Here is a 12,912-nt window from a genome sequence, read left to right on the forward strand (position 1 = left end):
CCTCCCAAGTGCTGGGATTAAAAGCGTGCGCCACCACTGCCCAGTGCATTGCAGCCTCATTAATTACTGAACAAGCAGGAGCTAAAATAATGGTGAAAGTGGAAGAGAGAAGAAACTGCTGCTAACTGCTAATATCCCAGTGTGACTTCTGGAGATCTGAAAAGAAGACAGTATTATGGCTTATGTCCTCCATAAAGGAACCTGAAATGTGCAAACTCCTGGGTTCAATCATCACCATAGCAAAAAAAAAGGTTTCAGAGTATTTTTAATTGGATATTTTATTTACATTTCAGATGTTATCCCCTTACCCCATTTTCCCCCAACCCCCACCCAGGAACCCCCCTATCCCATCCCCCCTCCTCCTGCTTCTATGAGTATGTGCCCCACCTACCCCCCCACTCCCACCTCCCCACTCTTGAATCCCCCCACCCTCAGCATCCAGCTTTCATGGGACCAAGAATCTCTCCCACCTATACCCCACAAGGCCATCCTCCCCTACATATACAGCTGGAGCCATGGGTCCCTCCATATGTGCTCCCAGGCTGGTGATTTAGACCCTGGGAGCTCTGGTTGGTTGGTATTGTTGCTCTTCTCATGGGGCCACAAACCCTTTCAGCTCCTTCAGTCTTCTCTCTAACTTCTCCATTGGGAACTCCTTGATCAGATCAATGGTTAGCTGTGAGCATCCACCTCTGAATATGTCAGACTCTGGAAGACCTCTGAGGAGACAGCTATATCAGGCTCCTGTCAGCATGCACTTCCTGACATCCACATCAGTGTCTACCTCTGGTGACTGCACATAGGATGGATACCCAGGTGGAATGATCGCCAGATGGCCCCTCCTTCAGTTTCTGTCCTACACATTGTCTCCATATTTGCTCCCATGAGTATTTTGTTACTCCTTCTAATAAGGACCGAAGCACCCACACTTTGGTCTTCTTTCTTCGTGAGCTTCATGTGGTCTGTGAGTTGAATATTGGATATTTCAAGCTTCTGGGCTAATATCCAATTATCAGTGAGTGAATACCATGTGTGTTCTTTTGTGATTGGGTCACCTCACTCAGGATATTTTCTAGTTCCATCCATTTACCTAAGAATTTCTTGAATTCATTATTTTTAATAGCTGAATAATACTCCATTGTGTAAATGTACCACATTTTAGAATCCATTCCTCTGTTGAGGGACATCTGGGTTCTTTCCAGCTTCTGGCTATTATAAATAAGGCTGCTATGAACATAGTGATAGTATACATGATAGTATACTTAAGTGACCCTAAAACTTCCACCAGAGAACTCCTAAATCTGATAAACAACTTCAGCAAAATGGCTGGATATAAAATCAACTCAAACAAATCAGTAGCCTTCCTCTACTCGAAGGATAAAGAGGCTGAGAAAGAAATTAAGGAAATGACACCCTTCACAATAGTCACAGATAATATAAAATACCTTGGTGTGAGTCTAACCAAGCAAGTGAAAGATCTGTATGACAAGAACTTCAAGTCTCTGAATTGAAGAAGACCTCAGAAGATGGAAAGATCTCCCATGCTCATGGATTGGCAGGATTAATATAGTTAAAAATGGCCATCTTGCCAAAAGCAATCTACAGATTCAATGCAAACCCCATCAAAATTCCAACTCAATTCTTCATAGAGATAGAAAGAGCAATTTGCAAATTCATTTGGAGAAACAAAAAACCCAGGATAGCGAGAACTATTCTCAACAATAAAAGAACTTTTGGGGTAATCACCATCCCTGACCTCAACCTGTACTACAGAGCAGTAGTGATAAAAACTGCATGGTATTGGTAAAGAGACAGGCAGGAAGATCAATGGAATAGAACTGAAGATCCAGAAATGAACCCACACACCTATGGTCACTTGATCTTTGACAAAGGAGCTAAAACCATCCAGTGGAGAAAGGACAGCATTTTCAGCAAATAGTGCTGGCTCAACTGGAGGTCAGCATGTAGAAGAATGCACATCAATCCATTCGTATCCCCTTGTACAAAGCTCAAGTCCAAGTGGATAAAAGACCTTCACATAAAACCAGATACACTGAAACTAATAGAAGAGAAAGTGGGGAAGACCCTCGAATACCTAGGCCCAGGGGAAAAGTTCCTGAACAGAACACCAATGGCTTATGCTCTAAGATCAAGAATTGACAAATGGGACCTCATAATATTGCAAAGCTTCTGTAAGGCAAAGGACACTGTCAACAAGACAAAACAGCAAACAACAGATTGGGAAAGATCATTACAAATCCTATATCTGATAGAGGGCTAATATCTAATATATACAAAGAACTCAAGAAATTATACTCCAGACAACCAAATAACTCTATTAAAAATGGGGTACAGAGCTAAACAAAGAATTTTCAACTGAGGGAACTTGAATGTCTGAGAAGCACCTAAAGAAATGTTTAACATCCTTAGTCATCATGGAAATGCAAATCAAAACAACCCTGAGATTCCACCTCACACCAGTCAGAATGGCTAAAATCAAAAACTCAGGCGGTAGTGGCGCATGCCTTTAATCCCAGCACTTGGGAGGCAGAGGCAGGCGGATTTCTGAGTTCGAGGCCAGCCTGGTCTACAGAGTGAGTTCCAGGACAGCCAAGGCTATACAGATAAACCCTGTCTAAAAAAAAAAAAAAGAAAGAAAGAAAGAAAGAAAGAAAGAAAGAAAGAAAAAGAAAAAAAGAAAAACCTCAGGTGATGGTGGAGAGGATGTGGAGAAAGAGGAACACTCCTCCATTGTTGGTGGGATTGTAAGCTGGTACAACAACTCTGGAAATCAGTCTGACAACATTCGCCATTACAAGATGGCGCGGGCATCCTGTGCTCCCACAAGTAAACAACTAACTGCGCAGGTGCAAAAGGCAAAAGCGCGCCAAAGTCACTGCCCATCCCGGGGTTTGATATTGGGTGATGAGTGAACAGCCAATCAGAAGTGAACACGCCACTCTAGGGTACATATAGCAGGCTTGGGGTCTTTCCGCTTCTGCTGATACAAGAATATAAAGCCTCAATGTAGTAACTACCCGAACCCTGCCTCACGTGTCTCTTTCGCAGGCGAAGGGGACTCAGAAGGGGCACGGAACACCTCAGAAAATTGGGACATAGCTATTCCACTCCTGGGCATATACCCAGAAGATGCTCCAACATATAACAAGGACACATGCTCCACTATGTTCATAGCAGCCTTATTTATAATAGTCAGAGCATTTTCAAATGCCTAATAAATGAGGTATTTTGGGGATGGGTATGTTTAAACATAAAATTTGTGTATGTTCCATATCTACCTTATATAAATAGTCAGAAGTTAATTTTATCCAGTATTTTCATAAGTCTTCATTTTTATTACAATCTGTCATATTGGTGCAGGTATGTAATTTTTAATAGAACTATCATATCCATATTTTAAAGAGTTCTAGATTTTGGAACTCCATGAATGGGGTAATTTTTAGTAGTTTTCTTTGGTTTTTAACAATCTTATAAGTAATTATAATATAAAAGCTGACCCAGGAGGTAGTAGCATATGCTTTTAATCCCGGAACTCAGGATGCAGAAGCACATGTATCTCTAAGAGTTCTAGACCTGCCTGGTCTCAGAGTGAGTTCCAGGAAGGCGAAGGCTACACAGAGAAACCTTGTCTCAGGGAAATACAGTGGTGTATAATTTTGGTCCCAGCTAGTCACTTAGAAGGCTGAATCAGGAGAAAGGATTGAGCCCAGAAGTTTGAAGCTGTTAGCAAAATGTATAGTACTGTGTCTTATTTTCTTATTTATAAATGAATGAATGGCAGATCCAACGAAGGGCTAAAGGATCAAATTAAAGGAGAAGTGAACTCATTTCACAGTTTTGCCTAGGGCTAGGCCTACTTTAAGCCAAATAACGAAATAACTAAGGAAACACTGGCTACAGTGCTAGTTCCTTAGGAACACATTTTATCTCTGGCAAACATGGGAAAACAGGAGCAGCCTCTAGAAGGAACAATACAGGAAATAAACTTATAAGGCTCTGATTTTGTGCTAGGCATTTACTTCTCTCCTTCAATTCTCAATCCTCAGAAGGACCTCTGCATAGTATTATAGAGCTGTTAAGAGAATCAATTCCCCACTAAACAAAAAACTGTTTTAATGTTATTCTTTGATAGCTATCTTGAAGTTAAGACTTGCTAATTCTTCAGAATAGATATAAAGACCATGGAATTCTCTGGCCAGCTGAGAAATGTCAGAGAAGCCTGAAGTTTTGGAGGCTGTCTTACTTTGGGGTATACTATAAGGGATGTTTTATCTTCTGCTATTAAGGTAATTTCTCTTCTAAGTCTCATAGGAATGGAAGATAAAAATAACCCACTCACATTAGCAGAGAAGACAAAAGTTACTGGCTGGAGTAAGTTGTGAGATAAATTAATTATGCATAAATATGAAATTGATAAGCCAATATATCTGGGGAAGGAAATGTTGTCAGGCGATCTTCTGGTGTTGAGAAATTTAAATTAGGCAACTTTTCTTAAAGAACTTTAGGTGACTAAAAAGGTAAAAACCAACTCTTTAGGAAGATTATTAGCATTAAAACTTAGAGAAGATAGAAGAGAATCTAAGACATGAGTGGGAGGAATATTATAGGAAAAACACCAAATAGAAGAAAGGAATTAGTGAGAAGTGAAAAGAAGAAAAACCAAGGCAGAAGAAAATGGCTTTATCACAAATAGAATAATGTGTTTAAGATGCATACTGGGAGTAACTCCGCATACTAGGAAGGTCTGAGTGGATATCTATTCTTCATATTCAGGAAAACGTAGGCTTTTCTTTATCACTATCATCTTCAGCGAATAGGTTTGACCATAGCACAGATCATCTTCCCTCCCTTGTCTTCTGTTTATACAATTTTTCCATGAAAAACATTTCATCCCAACATTGATTTTTACTTCTCAAAATTCTGTACCTAGTCTTTAACACTCATTTTATATATTCTACAATTTACAATTGTTAAATCTGATTACATGCTACAGCTACTTAAAAATGTTTGCTTAAATTTTTTATTAAAGGCAAAATGGTCAAAAACTGCTGCCAGGCTTAACCCTTTCAGCTCTTTTCATCATTCCCTCTGATATTGTTGACAGTCTTACTCTCTAGCTCAGGCTGGCCTAGTACTCAATATGTAGCCCACATTTGCCTTGAACTTGTAGCAACCTTCCTGCTTTACTGTTGGGATCAGTGGCGTGAGACATCATGTTTGACTTTCTTGACATGTCAACTAATGCAATTTCTGATATCATTAGACATCCTGTTTTATAACTTAGCAATCATAACATTTAACTATTGTGACTGTGTAGATACCATTAATTTCCTAGCTGCATTTTCTTTCTTAAGCTTACATTATGGTGGCTTTGTTTTAAAACTTGCTTTCCTTGTATCTATTTCAAGCTCTTTCTGCTCTGTAACAGTTTCTCAAGTGAATTTTCAACACTTAGATCTTTTGGAGAATTCACTGCTTTTATAATGTTGGCGGCTTCCCTATCCTTTCTATGGGTGGCATTCCTGGAGCTGTGTGTCTCAGTCTGGATTTGATATTCTTTAAGCTTACTGAATAAACTAGTCTTCTGAAGATTCCTTTATTCATTATGATGAGAAGGGCTTTCTTCAGCAAGATTTTAGTACTGGGTTCTTTGTGTTCCAAGTTCTCTTTCTCTCTCTCTCTCTCTCTCTCTCTCTCTCTCTCTCTCTCTCTCTCTCTCTCTCTCTCTCTCCAACTCTCTAGAAACTTTCTCCAATAGGTAATGTCTGAAAATATATCGGCTGAAGATTATTTTCACTATGCATTTTAAATCATTGTTCTTTCTCTTCCATGATGTAATAGTATTCTTAAATCCAATCCTTTATATTTTTAAAAATCTCTTTTAAAAGTTCTTAAAAATAGTGCATATGGTACATAACTATCATCCCAGTTATTTGTGAGGCTGGCCAAACCAAACCAAACCAAACCACAAAACACCCAACTAAACCAAACCAAACCAAACCAAACCAAACCAAACCAAACCAAACCAAACCACAAAACACCCAACTAAACCAAACCAAACCAAACCAAACCAACAAAAATGAGGACAGAGGCAGCTAACTTTATTCCTGCTGTTTTGTTAATTTATAAAAATGGCCATTTTTAAGACCAGGCCTTTTTGGTCTTTCTCCTACTAATAGTTTTTCTGGTGGGATGTTTTAATCCAGAGACTCATCCTTATTTGGGGGAAAATGGTGGTATCATATTTTACCTAATATAAGAACAAGAGGAACATTATATAAGTATGAAAGATAAATAAGGCAATTAGAAAGTATCATCCCATTGTTATAGATAGCATTCTGATTTCAGAAATTAAAATATGAAAAATTCATTTCTAATGGTATTTCCTTTCTACTTTTCCTTCCTCTCTTTCCTCTGTCTCTCTTATTTTTTTTAGATTTTTTTTTTTGTTACTATAAGGGTAGGGTATTTTGCACCAAGAGTTTCAGCTACTCTGAAACTAAGGCAGGAGAATGAACACGGGAGTTCAAAGTTAGCTTATACATCTCTATATCAAAAAGAGACACTAAATAGCATTGGAATTTTGGACCTTGTCAATTGGCACAGTTTCTCTCAGACTGCCATATTTTTAGCCCTATGTCACAACTCCACTTCCCATAGTACATGGAACATCTCTTTTTGACCTCTTTTGAACTTTTAGGGCTATAAACAAGGCTTGCTTCATGTTGGAATATTCTATAACTTCCTATTGTTAGGCTTCCATCTACCTTTTAATATATGTCTTGTGATTCAAGTTATAGAAGTCTTCTGATTAAAATAAACAAGTTTCAGTTTCTTATTTTCTTAATTGTTTTGGGTGACACTTTCTCCCAGGAGTGGACCAAGGCAGCATTTTTTTTCTTTTAAAACTACATGTTTCTCTTAAACTCTTTTGAATCTTTAACAAGGTAGCAGTGTATTTGGCACCCAACAGACATGAAGACATGAATAACTCAGCTCATCAATGATTCGAGTGGGTTAGATACAGACTATGCTGCTGTAAGTAGAAGACCCAAAAATGCAATGACTCAAGTAAAGGAAGTGCCTATACCATTTCTCAGAGAACAGTTTACAGGTAGAGGGGACAGTTTAGGGTGAAGAGCTATCATTACAATACTATGTCATTAAGAGGCTCAGGTTTCTTCTTTCTCAATTTTCTTCATCATCTATATTGTCCTGGTGAAAGCTGAGGCAGGCTTTCTTACTGTTTCAGCTAGAAAGATGGGCAGCAACCTCCAAACCAATAAGCCAGCTGCCTTTGCAGTCCCCCAGTGCTAATGTTACTGGCTCATGTTACCATGTACCTGGATTTGATGTGAGTCCCAGGGGTCCAAACTCAGGCTTTCATGCTGGCCGAGCAAACATTTTACCCATAGGGCCACTTCATCAGCTGGGTAGGCTTTTGGATTTAATTACATTATAGAAATACTAAGCTTGTACCTGGTAACTGAACCTAATTCCATATTTGCTAGGATGTTCATCTGCACTGCTGGTAATACCATAGTTCTAATTTTTTCCAACCTGTCTCTATAATGCAGTTCCTAGATTGGAGGGGTGTGACAGGTGAAAGTACAAGTTGCATGATATCATATACTTTCACTGTAGACTACAAGTAGAAACTTTGGAGGTTTTCCTTTTAAAAGAATTGTTACACAACACAAAAGTTTCAACATTAATATTTACTGATATTTTTATGTTTATGTGTCAATATATATTATAGATGATGATGTTGAATACCTCAAATGGTTTGAGAAGATTAGGAATCTACACAAAATATAAAGATAGCACTAGGCTTTATGTGTGGTTTCTGCACAGCTAAAACTTAATCCACAAATACAATAAATTAACAAATACTAGACAAAAATTGAGTACTATAAAACAATGAATAAGCCATATTTGGTCACTCTTCATATGGTTTACACTTTAGTAGGGAGTATAGACAAATACATGAATGAAGGAATCCAGTGTTGTGCTTGCATAAAGAGGTGCATAGACAACTATGGCAAGACAAAGGAAAATGTGTACTTAACTCAAGAAGGAAATCAAAGTGCTAGTTATGTTGGGAAGATGTCTCAGCTAAAATGATATCTAAACTTGAACCTTGGAGATGGTTGAAAATTAAATGGAGGCCAAGTAATGGTGGCACATGCCATTAATTCCAGTACTCAGGAGGCAGAGGTAGGCAGATCTTTGAGTTCAAGGCCAGCCTGGTCTACAGAGTGAGTTCCAGGACAGCCAGTGCTACACAGCAACCCTGTCTCAAAAAACAAAAACAAAAAGGAAGAAAAAGAATGAAATGGAGGGGAGGGTGGTTAAGACCAACAGGAGAAGATACCTGTGAAAGTGCTGAAGTAAAAGAGAAACTGACATACTAGACTGAGTGGACTCTGAGTAGAGGACAGAATACTGTGGCCAGAGACAAGGTGGAGGAAGTATGGAAAGACCTTATGGGACACCATAGGTCACACTGCAGAATTTAGCCCTTATTTAAAGGAAACAGAAAAACTATTCTAAAATAAACTCATTCTTCTATAATTCATAATGAGTTGTTTGATTTCTGAAAAATTAACTTTTGTAAAATGTTAAAAAGCCAACAGAAATATGTAACTAGGCAGGCATGATGATGCATCCTCTAATTCCATCACATGGGAGGCATAGGCAAGAGGATCAGGAATTCAAGGGCATTTTTAGCTATACAGAGAGACTGAGGCTAGCCTGGGCTACATTTAACCCTGTCTCAAAACCACTTCTCTATTAAAGTAGGAGAGAAAAACATACATATACATTATCAGTAACTGGATATAAGACAGCGAAAACAAAAGACATTTACAATAACAAAAATTAAAATGAGTTATGGTAGTGTAGTCTTATAATCTTAGTACTTGGCTGAGGCCTTGACAAAAGAATTACCAATTTGAGGCCATCCTAGGCTACATAGGAAGTTCCAGACTAGCCTCAGAGGGGAAAAACTCAAAATAATAAAAAGAACTATAAAATACACATAAATTATCTTACCTTAGTAAAAGTACATAAAAACTGTATGTAAAAAGCCATAAAGCTTGAAAAAATATACATAAGAATATTGGAATAAGTCTAGATGTGAAGACTCAATATTACTAAAATAATTTTATCATGTTAGCCTATAAATTTGGCACAATTATTATTTAAAAGTCATAATACATTCTTCAGGAGTCACCAACAAACTGAATATAATATTATTGGAAACTTAAGTGCATAAGACTAATTTTTAAAAAGAAATACTGAATAAGATGGTTCCTAAACCAATGGTGAGCATTCTGATATGGGAATTTGAGGGAGACACAGACAGCAGGAACACCATGTAGTGGCTGACAATAATATCAGAATGGTGTGTCTACATGACAATGTTTAGGACTCCTGGAATACCAGAAGTTGGAATAGGCAAGGAAGGATCCTACTCTTGAGCAGTCAGGGATTCATAGTCTTGTGGGAACTCTGACATCAGACTTTTGACTTCCCAAAATGAGAGAAAAATTTCTACTGTTTTAAGACTTACCATTTGTACTGGTTTGCTATAGCAACCCTGGAAAACTTGTATGGTGTGTAAAAAGAAAATTAAAATACTCTAAAAGTGGTATTTTAAATGAGTGGGTAAAGAATGAATTTTATTTATTGAATAAATAGGAATTAGGGCAACAGGTTTATCTATTTGGTAAGTAAAGTCAAACACAAACATCATACCACAAATTAAAATACCAAGTGGATGAAATTTAAATGCAGAAACAGGAAAATACAAAACAAACCACCAATACAAGAAAAATCAAACAATTACTAGGTCAAAATATAACCATTTGTTTTAATAACAGGGATAGGTATTCTACCCTGAAATCCAGAAGCCAGGTGTGTTTATTTAAAAATAAAAATGTATGTGTAGATTTAATGCAAAGCATAAAATCAATGTTTAAAAAGCTGTATAAAATATTTAGGAGACTGATAGGAAATGGGAGGTTACTGTCCAGAATATAGTCAGAAAATGTACAAACCAAAAGGAAATGAATCATCCAAAAGATCATGCTAAACATAAAACATGAAGGCCAACAATATATGGATAGTTAATGTAATAATCAAATGAGACGTGAACTAAAGTGAGAAAGTATTAACTATTTAGAGTGGCTCATAAAGACTGTTTTCTGATAACACTCTAGTGTGGGACAGGAAATGGTCAATAGGCACTTTGAAAGGCATTTAGTAATGGCTATTGAAATTTAAGCTGGAGGGGTGGGGCGGGAGAGGGTGGGTGGGTGGTGGAGCACTCTCACAGAGGCAAAGGGGAGAGAGAAGAGGGAGGCTTGTGGAGGAGTAACTAGAAAGTGGGATATCATAAGATGTAAACGAATGAAATGATTAATAAAAAAATAAAATTTAAATGTTCACATTTCCTAGCTCAATGTAACCTTTTATGTAGTTTACTGAAATATAAGTTTATAAAACATTGGTGGAAATTATATTAAATATAAGATACACAAAGAATAGACTAGCATGAAACCATTGTAAAAAGATGCAAACATTTAAAAAGAGATACATTTCTGTATGTTATGAAAAGATGCTCAAGACATGTCAGTGAGAAAAATCATGTTGCACAATTACTGTCATATGTATAGAATAATAAAATTACAGTTGAGTTGCTGATAATGGATAGCTATCCGGGGCAGGAGGCCTGGGAACAACTTACTAATTCATTTATACATATTTAATGAGTACTTAATGTGTGCCAAGTTCTAGGTGCTGGATATTCAATATTGAACAACAACTTAAAAGAGGAGAAAATGGTCACTATCCACTTTGTGTGTTAAACATTTCTTTAAAGTCTGACTTAAAGATGTCCATACATACAAATGAGTACATCTATATACACATACTCACCTCCACAGCCACACCTCCACACACATGCACAGAAGTAGAGTGTATGTAACCCAGGCTGGCCTGGAACGTATTTTAATCCAGGCTGGTGTCAAATATGTGTTTCTATTGTCTCAGTTTCCGGAGGGCTGGGATTACAGGCCCATGTTACCAGAGTCAGCTTTATCATTCTTCTAAAACCAATCTTAAACCGTTTTTAGAAAGGTCCCTAGCATATTTTGGTAAAATTAATGTGAACTCCTTATATTGTAAAATGATTGCTTTGCTTAGTTTACAATTAAGAATGATTTTATAGTATCTGATTTGTCTCTGTCCTTTGTGACACAATAGTTTACTTACAGTTTGTGGATTAATCTCCTCCTCTCCCATAGGTTCATCCATAATTTGCTGTCCATTCTGTGAAAAGCACAGCAAGTAGAAAGTTACCAAAAGAGATTTTACATCAGAATTATACGAAGACAGAGCAAAAGAAAATAACCCAACAAAACTATCCCCCATCATTTAGAATATATCCACCCCTCCAGGGCTTCAGTGAAGTAGAACCACCGGCTAAGAATACAGGTACAACTTTGCAACAAGTTTTGTTTCAAGAGTTCACAGGTGATTTAATTATCTGAAATACCTGAGCATTTTTCCGTGGAACTAATAAATAGTGATTGCCTTTCCAGGTGAGCTCTTATGCTTCATAGGTAAGTGCATTACAAATGGTCTTAGTTAAGCCTCACCAAACATCATTTATAATACTTGGTACAGCAAAACACATTCGAAACTCCAATTCCATTAATAATTAATCAGGGAACTGATTAATTATTGTAGAGAAAGCTAAGCTCAATCTCTACATTAAAATAAGTTCCAGATGGACTAAACATTCAAATGTCAAAAAAGGTAAGCATTAGAATCTGGGTGAGTACTAGCTACGAGCTAAGAGTAGAATCAAAAGAAAAAAGTGACATTTGCATCTATAAGTTATTCTGTCAGACACAAAGGATAACGAAAGACAAACTGATTACAAAAAACTAAAGCAACATGACAAAGAGTTGGTATCCTTGATACATAAAGATCTTTGTTTTACAAACCTGTAAGAAAAAACGATGAACCTCAACAGAAATGAGCAATAAGGGAAAAAAGAATTCAGCCTTAGTGCCACTCATAGAAATGCATTTAACCCAAGACACCTTTGCCTTCCAAATCAGTAATAGCTTACAAAAAGACTGAAAATAACACTCAGTGGGCATAGGGAAAAGCAATCTGGGTTTACTGCTGGAGAAAGTATAAATCAGCATAATCTCTCAGGAAGACAATTTGAGTCTGTATTAAAAACAAACATCACACATAAAATGTTAAAGTTTCCCATCAATTCTACTTCTGTTAAAATAGACAAGTATACAAAGATGTATATACAAGATGCTCACCATAATTTTTTTCCAAAAAGAACTCCAAATTGGAAACCTAAATTCCTAACAATAGAGAACTAGTTAAATATAGTTTGATGCATCCATATAATGGAATACTATGTGGTCATTAACATGATGATAAAGATGTAAATTTATTGACATGGAAAGACAGTCACATATAATAAGTGAAAAAGCAGTTTACAAAACAATATGGATTATAACAAACCCATTTTAAACAAATATATACATCAAAACATGTATATATTTGCATGGGAAAACACTCTGAAAAAATATACATTAAAATGTTAACAGTGGCTATCTCTGAATGGCAGAATTTCAGATGTCTTCAACTTTTGCTAATTTGAACTTTGTAATGTATCTATAGTATTTAAAATAAGTATGTATTATCTGTGTAATTAAAAAAATAAAACCAGTAGGGAGTGATGACCCATGCCTACAGTTCCAGAACCTGGGATCTTGAGGGAGGAGGTCTGTAAATTTGAGGCCAGCCTGAGCTATATAGCAAGCCCATGTCTCAAAGAAAAAAAATAAACTTAAA

At 36.9% G+C, this 12,912-nt stretch overlaps 1 protein-coding gene across 6 annotated transcripts in view; it reads right to left on the reverse strand.

Moving 5' to 3' along the window:
* The window catches only part of Rps6ka3 (ribosomal protein S6 kinase A3), a 110,740-nt gene that overhangs the window by 70,059 nt on the left and 27,769 nt on the right, over positions 1 to 12,912 (reverse strand). For 4 of the 6 annotated variants that reach the window (XM_034484976.2, XM_034484973.3, XM_076918375.1 and 1 more), the window contains one exon: positions 11,299 to 11,355. In XM_034484976.2, coding sequence (XP_034340867.1) covers positions 11,299 to 11,355 — 57 coding nt within the window. Of the gene's footprint in view, positions 1 to 11,298; positions 11,356 to 12,035; positions 12,057 to 12,371; positions 12,391 to 12,912 lie in introns of those variants that run through there. The other 2 variants (XM_076918374.1, XM_034484974.2) reach the window with 2 other exon arrangements.

Source organism: Arvicanthis niloticus, chromosome X (assembly GCF_011762505.2).
Source record: "Arvicanthis niloticus isolate mArvNil1 chromosome X, mArvNil1.pat.X, whole genome shotgun sequence".
NCBI lineage: Eukaryota > Metazoa > Chordata > Mammalia > Rodentia > Muridae > Arvicanthis > Arvicanthis niloticus.